Source organism: Halichoeres trimaculatus, unplaced genomic scaffold (assembly GCF_033239565.1).
Source record: "Halichoeres trimaculatus isolate MK-OKI-2021-1 unplaced genomic scaffold, fHalTri1.1 fHalTri1_scaffold_23, whole genome shotgun sequence".
Lineage (NCBI taxonomy): Eukaryota > Metazoa > Chordata > Actinopteri > Labriformes > Labridae > Halichoeres > Halichoeres trimaculatus.
In genome coordinates, this window is record NW_027437201.1 from 22,176,991 (window position 1) to 22,190,595 (window position 13,605).

Sequence of the window (13,605 nt, forward strand, 5' to 3'; positions counted from 1 at the left end):
GTTGCCCTTCTTGGAAACACTAAGTAAAACCTTGCACTTTGTGAACATTAAATATGTTTTGCTCTTGCAGCTGGATCTGCGACATCTTGCTGACTTTGCTGTCTCCATGTCTGGAAGATGGATGGCATGTTGGTGTTGTACTCAGCAATCGCAAGGGGCCCTGACACCTGGACAAACCTTCTGTCTTTCTTGGACCTTTTTTACAAAACAAACTGAAGGTGTACTTTGGATTTTTGCTTCACAGTTGACGCCAACTGCACTTAGATGTGGACCGTTCTGCCATCTGAGCTTCATCCTCAGAGCTCTCTGAATCATCTTCCTCTGCCTCTTCATCTTCTTCATCAGACAACTCAATATCTGAGTTTCTATCAACAACTGCAGTAAAATTCTCTCTGCTTCTGAGAATGAGTCCCTTTCTTGCCATTTGAAAAAAAAACAGAACAAAATGAAGTAAATAACTACTAATGTCCACTACAGAGGACAATTTTTAAACACTTAATTACAATGCTAAAATACAGTAAAAATTATTCAGACAACGTTTAAATGTGTTGTTAAGAGTCCCATATAAAATTTGCTTATTAAAAAGTTTTAAAAACTTACTTTTCCTCTTCCCATAAAATGCACTTTCACTGATGGACGCCATTTTCCTTAATGAAAAAGAGAAAGGTACCAAAGCCCCACCCTTTAACATTTGGTATCATTGAAAAGCCCCAAATGTCCTCTGTAGATGGCAAGAGGAGTTTATTCAGCAGTGTGAAGTAATTGGAAGATATTCCGGTTAAGAAATGTCCTCCACAGAGGACAAATTTGAACAACTGGCAGTCAGGAGGATATGGCAAAGACTTCACAGGTCAACAGTCAAAAGATCAACACTGTCTTTATTTATTATAAATCAATACATTTTATATAAAAAGGACAAAGGGGTCTGAAATAAAACCGTTTTGGATGTAAACCAAACAGATCAGGTAATGGCCAACCTCTTGCCACATTGGACCCAGACTTCTGGATTAGGCCACATGTCTAGTTAATACTCACTCGCTCATCTCACAAATCAAACTGTACTGAAGATCCATCTTAAGGTGTAAAAATGGAAATTATGTGGCTGACATCAATCTCTTTGCAAAGCATTTGCAAGTTTATCCACGAAGCATGCCATTGGTTTTCTGTGCAATCCGTTACAACTATCACCAGCAGCAGTCAACAATATCTGTGGAGTACGCAGGCTTTTTTTCTGAATATAGTCGTTTAAAGATGTGAAAAATCATTAATTCCTGAAAGTAAACAATATGTCACTTTGCGTGTCGCCCAGTGTTAATGCACCAAGACCTCGCTCAAGCCATTTTTTAATAACTCCAAACCTCCTCCGATGAGATCGATAAGGAATCTCAGGTAAAAGCCAGCATCATTGTGTTGTTAACACTTAACCGCTTCTTGAAAGTAGGTGGACATCAAAATGGTTCATGCTGAAGGTTAACGAGGGGCACAGCCAGCTGCTTAAACAAGCTGAGCCGCTAACTGCACGAGAAGCACTCAGACAAACGCAGAAGAGAGGATAGGCCTGTCACGATGAATACCGACTTGAACGCAACTTTTAGCTGTGATTAAAAGTCGAATGCCCTTGTGATAGAGCTGTGATCCAACAGCTGTAAAGGCAATGTATGTGTAATGGATTAATCCTCACTGCACTGCAAGATAAAAAAACACAATCTGGATAAGATCAGTCAGGATGAGTTCAATGACACTGGTAAATCTCATGATTTGCTGTTGAAGAACTCTTTGTCCACAGGTTTACAAAGTTCCCTTCTTATTTATTATTCACTAATACCTTGCACAAACATATCAGCAGTGTTACCTGTTCAAAATTACCTGTCTATGTGATAAATGTGGGGAAAGATTATGGCTTTCTGGCGGCTGTGTTGAAAACCAAGTCTTTATTGAGCTAACTCTGCTGGGTTATGGTAGGTAGGTAAATGTTAAAATGGACCACGTGTCCAGTTACTAAAAACACTCATGGGAGGAGGGAAAAGTAAAACAATAACTTAAATAGAAGTGCTTAAAACAGAAGAGTTCTTAGAGCCCTTTCAAAAACCAAAAACAAGGCTGCAAAGCAGGAATCCCACCCGACAGGAGAGGAGCGAAATGAACAGCTGTCGTCGTAATACTAATATTCATCCAATGATTCACAGATGTGCAGTCCACGCTTGTGTCACATCCTTCCCTCCTTACAAATATTTCACGTTTCCTGGTCAGTGGCCCCCCCACGTCTGTGAGCCGCGGCTTCCCTCTGTGTCACGTCTGTCTGTGGTGGGAGAGCACTCTGTCTCAGTACACCTCCCCTCTTCCTCTTTCGCCATCAGCGCCTGCTCCTCCTCCTTTTTCCTGCGCTCCAGTTCCCACTCCACGAAGGTGTCGAAGAGGCTGGGCCAGGCCTCGTCCTCGCTGTAGTTGCTCAGGTCGGGCCCGATGGCCTGGGTGAAGTTCAGGAACATGTTCCACGTGTCCCTGGAGATGCCCCGGATTCCCGAGGGGTTCTCCGACAGGAAGTCCAGCCAGCGCTCCAGGATGGCCGGCATGTCCTGGGTGAAGACGAGGCGCCACAGAGCGATGGCGATATCGCGCTGCAGCGAGCGTTGTCCCTCCTCAGCGTCCAGGCCGAACTGGAAGGTGAAGCGGTACAGGTCCTTGAAGTTTTCCTCGCCCTGGGCGTCCACCAGCATGCAGGGGAAGCGTGCGCAGATGCCCTCGAGGCTGTCCGCCTGGATGGCCTTACAGCCCTCAACGAACTCTTTCCTGGAAACATGAAGCCAACAGAGCCGCACATGAGTGACACGTCAGAGGAAAACACAGGGACAGGATTAGGCCTGTCACGATAACAAATTTTGCTAGACGATAATTTTCCAAAATATTATTGCCGATAAACGATATTATTGTCAATATTATTTGATTTTTTTCCATTTTTTTCATTGATGTAATTATGATTAATAGGATAATAAAGTGAGTACACCATATCAAAAGCAAGAAACCTTAATTTCTTAAGAGTATTTAAGTGTAATTGAAAGGTCGGGATCTTTTAAATAAAATAAATTAAACAAAAAATATAATAAATTTAACAAACAAGAAAGAGAAGAAAATACAATGAAAATGAAATGGACTCTCTTTTAGAAAAAAATACGTCAATGAAAATAATTAATACTAATCAAAAACAATAAAACATAGACCCTGTCTCTAAAGAAAAAAACAAAACTCCCAAAAAAAAAAAAAAAACAATAAAAACTATAGCCTAAATAAAAGGGAGTTTATACAGTTCCTGACTTGTTTGTAACGTGTACTTTTTCCCACTCAATCCGTACTGTCTGTCAAACATTTTTAACATTTCTGTCTTTCAACCGTATTGAAGGGCTGCATTTCTTTGGCAGTGTAGCTGTCTTTGAGCGCCACCATTTGGCGCTTTTATTTCTATTTACTTTGCCGACCAAAAGCCTCAGTAAGAGCGGATTGTCAAAGAACAAGGCTCCGCTGCACCTCCCCTTCTTCTTCTTCTTCGTCGCCACTATTTTCAAATATCAGCTCGTTGGTGTTCATGAGTTCACACTTTGTTCATTCTGATAAAAAACAAAATATTCCCACACTGGGACTGTGGCAGGCGGCTTAAGAACCGTATCTTTGGTGCCATCACTCATATTAGCGTGTGTTTCCTCCTTACCCCTCAGGACGCTCAGGACGCTCGCTTCAGCTCTCTCCCTGTGTACGCACGAGCAGCCCCATCTTCACCCCAAAGATCGCATTTTTGACAGATGCTCACTCCGCTATAAATCCACTAAATCCACTATAGAACCTATGCACCCCGATGTTAGGAAAGATAGACGTAGTGAGCCATCTTCTCATTCAGCCTCTTTGGTCAAAAGAGAGGAGGAAAACAAACATGCATGCACGTGTCAGTTTATCGAGGCTGGCAAACTTACCAAGGACGTTTTTATTTATCATTCGGTTAATTAATTTATTGATTATCGTGACAGGCCTAGACAGGAAGTTTTCAAACCTTTCAGATCATAAGAGCTTAACTACATTTTGACTTTAACTTTGATCTGAGAATTAGAGGAAACTGTCTGAGTGGTGAGATTAACATCAAAATTCTGGTTTCTCTGAATTCAAAGATTAAAGTCATTAGTCAGATCCTTTTCTCTGAACTCAGATGTAAATCTCAAAATTCTGACACCGACATCAAGAGCCACATCACTCGTTCAATTTCCGACCGAGTTAACCCTGATTATCTCAATCTGCACATCACAAACACAAACAGCATCAGCTGACAGTGAAACGTGTAACCAGAGCACAGCGCTGTCCAAAGCCTCTGGATGGAAAAGTGCTGAGCTCAGAGTCAGAGCAAGGGGAGCGGTAACAGGCGACCCCCGCCAGCAGACAGCCCCCATTCATCTCCAACACTGGCCGCAGAGTGGGCGTGTGCAGCAGGATCCATTTCCTGTGTGTCCACCTATTTAACTGTTTGTGTGGGTGCAGGAGGGGGTGTTCAGCTGAGGTGCAGAAAACTGGTTTCAGAGTGGGACAGATGGATGGAGCGCTACACGGAGAGAGAAATCTCCCTCTCTGGAGTCTGGAGCTGGCAAATCCAAACACAATCAGTTTCTGTAAACAGTAGATCTTGTTTGAATGAGACTGTGTGTACAGAGAGTGTTTTTTTTTCAAAAAGCACTGATTTGTTGGAGTAATCCCCACAATGAATACAGAAGTTCCATTTTATAAAGACAGATTTGATGTATTTAACCCTTTAAAGTGATCCTCCGGGATGGAGCAAGTTGGGTCCTATCACAAGGTTTAGGGCAGAAATTACCCCTACAGCAGTGTTTTTGTGCAGCAGAAGCCCAGAGTGCTCGCACCAAACACCCCCTCCCTGCTCCTCTGCAGGTTTCCTCTGCACTCAGACGGGGCCATATTTTACTTGACCAAAAACACAAATAAACAGACTCCCACCAAAAAACTCTGATATGGGTCTGCATTCACGCTTTATTTAGAGAATTTTCAGCGCGTTACTTTCACACAAAAACACCACTAAATAAGGTTCTAGTTCTCATCGTGCTGTAAAACGGCGCTACCTCCGCTGCAGAGCCACAGCTGGCTACGAGGCGCTCGCCGCTTAGTGTATCAGTCCGCGCGCGGCGTGCCAGATATAAACAAAAGCAGGAAGTCTGCCAGGACGAAGAGACACGATGAGAACTAGAACCTTATTTAGTGGTATTTTTGTGTGAAAGTAACGCGCTGAAAATTCTCTAAATAAAGCGTGAATGCAGACCCATATCAGATTTTTTCGGTGGGAGTCCGTTTATTTGTGTTTTTGGTCAAGTAAAATATGGCCCCGTCTGAGTGCAGAGGAAACGGCAGACGAGCAGGGAGGGGGTGTTTGGTGCCCAAACCTCCACTGAGGTTTCTGCATGATTCAGAGACTGAAGGAGCAACTTTATGTGAAAAAAGTTAACGTTAGATGGGATGAATGAAGCTCTTCCTGTCTAGTTTTTACTTCCTGTGCGTAATTATCTGTGTAGATTGAGGCCTGTATTGTGTGGTGACTTTTTTAAAACAGTGAACCAACTCTTATTTATACTGTACATCGAGCCTAATCAGCTGAATCTTCCTCCTTTAGTTTCACTTTCAGTTTCTCCCATGACGAGGAGCAGCCATCCTCAGCTCATCTTCTGTTCTTGTGTTTTCTTCATTTTAAACTGTTAAACTCTTATATAATATGCAGTAAATAAGAAATAATGCCAGATATTGAAAATTCAAAGTGTTCCAAAGAAATGGGCCAAAGCATTTACTCACATGACATTTTTTGACCGTCTTACAGCCAAAATAAGCAAAGAGGTCCAGGCAGGCACTTTGAGGCTCGGGAGTTAAAGGGTTAATCTTGTTCAGCTCTAAACTGTGAAGTTACTAATGATCTCCTTTTTAGTCATCAGGAACATTCAGATTTTAAGATGTTTAGTCATCACTTTTCAACTACAGCCAATTGTGATGCAGTTGCTATGCAAGTCCATCCTGATCAACAAAAACCAGCGACAGGAACACACCCCGATCTCCTCCCAAAAACTTCCACTCACCTTGTAAACTTGCACATGGTAGCTGCTTGGAACTTCCAGGCAAGAACCAGCACACGAAACTCCGCCGGGTCCACGCACAGGTCGTTACAGAAGCTCTCCATGCCTTCCTCCAGGATGGCGTCCTCCCTTTCGTCCTTGTAGCAACTGAACATCTCCTCGATGCGCATCAGAGACAGCCCGTCTCCATCCAGGCTCTCGTCCTTGCGCGGCTCCCCCGTCACAGCGGCGATGACGGGCGTCTCCACCGTGACCTCCAGAGCCTTCGTGCCATTGGACAGCTCATTGGTGGTTTTGCTACACAGAGCGCTGGGCTCCTCTTTGTGGCCACCTCCACCGCCACCAGCGACGCCTCCTTTCTTGTGGTGGGACTTGGAGCCGCTCTCCTTGTCTCCACTCTTGCTGCCGAGCGAGGACGTCGGGTTCTTGCACTTGGTGACGCACTGGCCCATGTCTTCCTCCCTGGTCCCTCGTCTGTCTTTCCTCCTTCAGTCCCCGTCGGAACCACCTGGACGCCTCTGCTCTGGTCTGGCAGGACGTCTCAACATACCCTCAGGCCTGAAGAACAATGTGGAAGAGTTAACAAACGAAGACTGTCTTAACCACACTCAGAAAAACACAAACACACATTTCTATTAGTGGAAAAAACAAAAACTAGTCTTCATATTCAGGAAATGACGCTACCTGTACCAAATCTGCCACGATTTCAGGTCTTGTGCAACCAGACTTCAGACTCTAAGAGAGAACAGAAACAGTACTTCGTTACGTAGCATTTAAGTCCTTATTTTAGGTAATGTGGTTTGTATAATCTGATACTAAACCAGTCTTTTTTTCATTTTTGAGTCCTGTGCAAAACACAAACTAATATTTCTGTTGTGCATTTTCTTATAGTTTTGCAGACAAAACAATCCTTACATGTGGAGGGTTTAACTTGCTCTACATTAGGTAAATGAGCTGCATCCAAGCTGTAAGGGCAGCCAACTAAATTATGCAGTTAGTGACTATGGGTTGTTAAGTTACAAAGTTACTGTCAGGGCAAATAAACTGTAAATCCTTTAGATAGAATTTTAATCACTTGTTTGTATGTCCCAATTTTGGTCACCTTTCAGAACATGAGGATTTATATCAAATATTTAAGCACCATCTGTATAATACAATAGTATTAATCAATGAACTTTGAATGTATGTATTTGATTGGAACGATGCTGTTTAATATAGTTTTATACAAGAAATGAATCTGATGTGCTTAGGGATGGGTACCGAATTAGGTACTTTTATAGGTACTGACCGAATTCTGTCAAAAGTACCTGGTATAGATTCATGTAAAACCAAAAGGTACCATGTTTAGGTACCTAAACACATCCTTGTGACTGTGAGGGAGTGGAAGAATAGTTGGTTTTCCATGCTTGACATGAACACAGCATTGCAAGGTTATATACTGAAAAATAAATTTGTTAAATTGAATTATTTTTATATTTCATTATTAAACAAATTGCTATTTTTTACCACATAAACACAAAAAAGTACAGAAACTTGGTACCGTTGAGTACCGGCACTGAACATCGGTACCGTATCGTTTCAAATGTGAAAGGTACCCATCCCTAGTGCTGCACTGAGGGTTTATAGCAAGCGATGGTTTCCCGCTCTTGTCCCAAGTTTGGCCTTTGAATAACTAGATCATAAACTGTACATTTAGCAGCATTAAAATGGCGAAAAAAAAGTTTGCAGAATAAAATAAAAAAAACAACAGCAAAAAAACAAACAAATTAACTAAAAAAATAGCAAATTCTATAACCCAGTTCGAACAGGAAATAAAAAAACATGGCAGACTAAGAATGGTTACAGCACTGGTTTGCTTTCAGCCAACAGCTAATGTACTTATTGCATTCAATATTTTTGCTCTCACCTACACACACTTGCAAAGGGAAGGTAAATGTCAATAAACTGTTTGATTGCTGATGATGTATCTGCTCACAACATTACTTACACAAAGTCCCTCGGATGGCATTGGCCACGGATCACAGTGTCGTTTTATTCAGCTCCATCTAAGTGACCTTCACATCTGCAGTGCTGAAAAAAAGACACATTATCTCATCATAAGCAGAAAGTGATAGCTCTTTATACCCAAACCTGTAAGGCTATTTTTGTCAACAATCAATATGTCATTCCAGCACAAGAAGAGAGATTATTTAGTTTTTGAAGCATGGCTATAGGAGTGGTGATGTAAGTGTTTTGGATTAGGAATGTAACCTGTGCTGTAGACTTAAGCTCCTGTGTTGGGGTTGAACAGATGAGGTGTCTAATGACAGACCTCTCACGGGGCACAGACACGCTTTGTTCTGAATCACAACACAACTCTGTGTAATACTCTACAACTACTTCATACATCCCAAACTATCTTTGTTTTGATTTTTACTCTTAGTCAGGATTCTTGGTGTAACATTAAAGCAGAGAGGATGAAAACTAGCATCGGAGCAAACCCACTGTGTTGATCGCTCAGGGCATGTCGAGACAAATGTCTCCCTGTCTCATTCTGACTAACTTCACCTCAGAAACATCTGTTGGACGTCTGATGGCCTACTTATTAATCCGAATATTCAATTATCATCCCCAACAAGCTAGCATGCTAGGATAGCAATACACTATAGTTTGATTTAGCTTTATTGTTAGTCTATCATAAAGTTTGGTCAGAATACAAAAACGTTTGATTAACCACAACAATGTCGATGAACGGACTCTGTAAAGTCAGACGGATGATCTCGACTGTAATCAGCTCGTATTAACGTTATTTTTACCAAGTTATGTTGGGAAGTAGCGAGCACAAACAGGATCAAGTGAGCTTAACAGCACATGCAAAACACTCGATATGCTAGACAAGCAACGTTTTATTATCAATGTACACCCTGGTATAATACTCTTAAATAATATAAGACAAAACTTGGTATGAATATGAAACAGATTTCAAAGACATCGAGTTATTTACATCTAAATTGTCTGGCCCCGACTACGTCGCCATAGCTAGCTAGCATCTAACTAAAAGTTAGCTCTCGGCTAAGCTAGCTCTCTCGATTAAAACACTAAGAACCTTTACTATCTTCGTAAAAAGACTTACCTTTTGGGGGAAATCTTTCGTATTCACCATGGTGTACATCACTTCAGATGTGCCAACACACAAATTAACTACTTATGAAGTTGGTCAATGTAGCTTCATACGACAAGAAACGAACTGAGGCAAACTCGTCGCGTTAACTCAGGTTGCTAGCTAACTAGTTAGCAGGCAGCTGACAAAAACTTCCACATCAATGTCGATTATTAATTCACTTTTATAAAAATAAAGAAATAATTATCCCCGTCAAGACGTGCTTTCCAGATCATTCTAGTCTATGATGGATCTGCGAAGTGAGTTGTGAGACCATCTAAAGCTTAAGCAGCCAATTTCTTTGTGCTTCCCCCTTTTAGTCATTGAGAGTAGCTACATTGTGGGCATTTTCCTGCATCACTTCCTTCTGCATACAACCCTCCAACAGCTGATCTTCCTCTCTCTGAGCGGAGCCACTGTTCGCCCAAACTGGACTCGATGGTCACTTCTTGGTGTGGACTGAGGAGTCCTTTCGACCCCAAAAGCTTATCGAATGTTTTTTTTAATTCAAATTATAGAAATATCTTCTTTAATAAACAATTATGACACAAATGAAGAAGAAAAGCTGTCAAAAGGGAGACGGTCTGGCTTGGTTCGCTTCGCTTGGTATCCAAGCGAACCGCATGCAACACACAATACATGAGGGCGAATTTACTCGCGCGCCAGTTCGCTTTCAGTTGGTCACTTTCCTAAACTATCACAGCGATGGGACGAGACTTCATATTTTACACCAGTAGAGAAAAAAGTTATAATAATAATAAATGGTTATTGAATTAAATGAGATAGCATCTCAATATTGAGATAGTTTCCGATAATTATGACTTTATGTCTCATAATTATTATAATTATAAGCATACTTAAAGTGGGAAAGGTTTAAATTTTTAAAAAAATTAATGAGAAGAAAGAAAGAAAGAAAGAAAGAAAGAAAGAAAGAAAGAAAGAAAGAAAGAAAGAAAGGCTTCATTTTGAAAAAAAATAAAATAAAATAAAATTGGCTGATACAGCTCAGAACACCTGACCCTTAAATACTTAAATACTTAAATACTTAAATACCCTTAAATACTCGTAAATACTCATGAGTACACCAACACTTTTGAAATATCTATTTTGACTCAGTTTTTCATTTTATTTTCTCCATTAAAAGAAAAAAAACTTTTCCTTTTTCCCCCACTGGCGGAAATGGGCGCCCATGATTGCGTCATCATCCCGCGACATATGTTTTCCTGCTGTCCTCAGCCTCTGTTCATCTTCTTCAGAGACTGTCGGTAGGTCATGCTTTCAAGCTAAATTGCTGTGACAGTTATCAGCTGGGGATCCTTATTTAATCAATTCAAATGATCGACATTAATTTTCTGTTAATTTAATCTTTTTTGAAACGGAGTGGATGCTAGCGGGACCTCAGGATGGGTAGCTTGATGTTGACATGTGCGGCTTAAGCGATGCATGTGTTTTTCCTTATTTTGTAATTCATATAAATGCGACGTAATGGTGTTGTTATTTATCCCCAGTTCACAACGGACCGTGAGCTTAGTACTGCACATAGATAGTCCTAAACAACAGCTACAGAAAGCTTTAAACCCTCAATGTTACCGTAACAGTGACATCCAGTGTCAAAACGTGGAAGCACTGAGGGCTTGAAGGAGAGATTAACTGTGGGTTTGATTTGAAGTAAATTAGGTCGGTCTTAAAGGGGACATACCATGCTGATCCCTGATTTAATACTTACATATAATATAATGAATTTTAAAACAAGACCTTTCACCCCCTGAATTTTCAAAAAATGAGATATTGTATTTTTTCTGATATCCTAGAACGAGATTTGATGCCTCTGAAAATAGGTCATTGCCATTTGGCCACGAGATTTCGACCGTCGTGACGACACGAGGATCCTTTCTTTTTATTGGAGTAATCTGATAAAGCAGCTCCTCCTCTGTGATGTCAGTTAGTCACACAACCACCACCAGGGATACACCCACCAAGAGCCGACTGACTGAGTGCTGGATGCAGGGACTCTGCTCTGCTGAGCAGCTTGGCTTTACATGGTGAATTAGCAGTTAAAACACTGTAGTTTTAGCAGACGTGGTAATACTTGTGAGACTGTGATATTTGCATGCTTGTTCTGACGTGAACCTGGACCACAATAATGCTGCGGTAATAACATAGTGAGGAACTGACGGTAGAGGCGATCTTTAGACTACACTTTCAGCATGATGGATAAAACAGACAGAGAAAACTGAAGGAGCAGGATGGAGCCCTGTTATAGAAATAGTTTATTGGTGAAGTCTGCCTATATTTCCACATATAAACTATACATGTTACAGTACCGCTTTGACTCACCACACTGAAGCGTCCTGAGATGATCTGTGTCCAGGTGGATTTTCTCCCTCCTGAGCTGCAGAACTGTCCGGGTCTGACTCAGGGTCCAATACAAAAGGACGTATCCTACACTCTGACATTTTATTAGTGCTATCAATGCCTTATGGTGAAGTTTTGGCAAACAGCAAACTCGCTCGGTCTGCTCCATCCAATGTGGCGATTTTGTAAATACTGCCATGCTGCAAAAACCGCCCCCTGGCTCTACCCCCTCCGCCCCTCTGATAGAACTGACCAATCAGAGCACAAAGGGCTGTGACGTTGCGAGGTTACTGGAGGTCATTCTCCAAACGGAGCGTTTCAACCAGATCTACAGAACGGCCTAAACTGAGGATATTGAGAACGCTATTGTGGGGCAATGAAGGAACTAAATGACTTGTACTGAGGGCAGAAATGCTTTACAGGCATCCTAGTCTGGCATAGTGAAAAGGAGAAACAAGCATGATATGTCCACTTTAAATAAATGAAAGAATTTCATGTGTGGTGCAGGTATTCACTGTTCCTGAGCCCTGATGACAGCCTCCACACGCAGGACTGTGTTATCCCTCTACATGAGGGTGTTTCGCATCGCCAGAACCTGGCAGGCACAGAGCGGAGTCACAGGTGACACAGAGACAGAGAGGAAATACATCCTCCAGGAGGCCAGGACACTCTTCAGACAGAACCAGCAGGTGTGGAAAAGCACAAGCACAAAGCACAAGCGCAATGCTGTCTTATAAATGTAGAATTATGTGAAGTAATCTTTTCCTCTGTGTTCTCCTCAGCTTACAGATCAGGAATCAATAAAGAAGTCTATAGAAGAATGTGAAGCAAGGATAGAAATAGGTAAGAGAGAAAGATGCATGAGCTGTTACTTTTAGTCATCGTTTACAACAGATGTAGGTTTAAAACACTACGATTACATGCTAGTATGATTATTTCTTGGTTTTTTAGATGAACAACAAGTGTTTGAGAAGGAACAACTATGGATTTAATCATTGTATTTGTTTTCCACAGGTCTCCATTACAGGAACCCATATCCCAGAGCTGTAAGTTGCACACACACTACACAAATGCCTTTTTTAAATTGTGATTAAGTTTTTTTGTGTATTTGTCCGGATGGCCTTGACTAGAAGCTAGACTAGCAACCGCTCCAGATGGAGACACGCTACCTGACACTCTGAACCATCTCCTCCAACCTCATACAACTCCCCATAAAAAAAACAACTTCCTCTTTAATGTGCTGTCGAGAATGCTAATAAATTTTTATATTGTTCTGTGAATGTTCCCATAGACGTATCTCCCACCGCTGGGACTGGCGACACAGAAAGGCAGGAAGCTGCGAGCCCAGCAGCGCCTGAGGAAGCAGGCCAAGCCAATTTACTTACAGTCACATGATGAGACCTGATGCACTCGGCCACAGAGAGTTTAAGTTACCAAGGACAGGAAACCAGAGTGCAGCCATGAGCTGATCTCATCGGCTGATTTGTTGTAAAGCACTCCAGCTTTGACAGCGACTGTCATTCAAGAAAAAAACTCTTTCACTGTTCCTTCCTCATTGTTTATAAAAGTGTTCAAACTGTGGTTAAAGAGTGTCAGCACGAGGGCGTGGAGTGACCTGTAATATAAGATCAAGTTGTGTCTTTTATTTATTATTTCTGTAAAGATGATTGTACAAATAATAAAGAAAATATCACACTCAATCTAGTGATGATGAAAGGAAGCAAATGTAGTTGTTTTGAATATCCTTGAGTATAAACATTTCCCCCATTCTGTTAATTCAGATATCAGAGCCGTGGCATGAAGGGAGTAAGGAGACAGTTTTAAAATAAGTTCACACAGAATCCCTCAAACTTTTGAAAAATGTGAAAATTATGAAGCTCAATCAAAGATGTTTTTCAACACATAGAACCCTGATAACGAGGCAAATCTCTCAGGACGCTTTCAGGGAAAGAATCACAACATGTATAGAGAGATTTAAAGGTAATTTAAAATGTGTGTCATCAG

General features: G+C 41.4%; 2 protein-coding genes across 2 annotated transcripts; one reads left to right on the forward strand and one right to left on the reverse strand.

Moving 5' to 3' along the window:
* Positions 1 to 861: 861 nt before the first annotated feature.
* Positions 862 to 9,696, reverse strand: dcun1d3 (defective in cullin neddylation 1 domain containing 3). The gene is made up of 5 exons (XM_074664026.1): positions 9,220 to 9,696; positions 8,095 to 8,177; positions 6,792 to 6,842; positions 6,111 to 6,665; positions 862 to 2,790 (listed from the first exon to the last, which is right to left on the reverse strand). The coding sequence occupies exons 4-5, from the start codon at positions 6,557 to 6,559 to the stop codon at positions 2,247 to 2,249; spliced, it is 993 nt and encodes a 330-aa protein (XP_074520127.1). The 5' UTR covers positions 6,560 to 6,665; positions 6,792 to 6,842; positions 8,095 to 8,177; positions 9,220 to 9,696; the 3' UTR covers positions 862 to 2,246.
* Positions 9,697 to 10,433: 737 nt separating this feature from the next.
* On the forward strand, positions 10,434 to 13,332 carry lyrm1 (LYR motif containing 1). The gene is made up of 5 exons (XM_074663498.1): positions 10,434 to 10,511; positions 12,109 to 12,290; positions 12,384 to 12,444; positions 12,616 to 12,647; positions 12,893 to 13,332. The coding sequence occupies exons 2-5, from the start codon at positions 12,132 to 12,134 to the stop codon at positions 13,004 to 13,006; spliced, it is 366 nt and encodes a 121-aa protein (XP_074519599.1). The 5' UTR covers positions 10,434 to 10,511; positions 12,109 to 12,131; the 3' UTR covers positions 13,007 to 13,332.
* Positions 13,333 to 13,605: the final 273 nt, after the last annotated feature.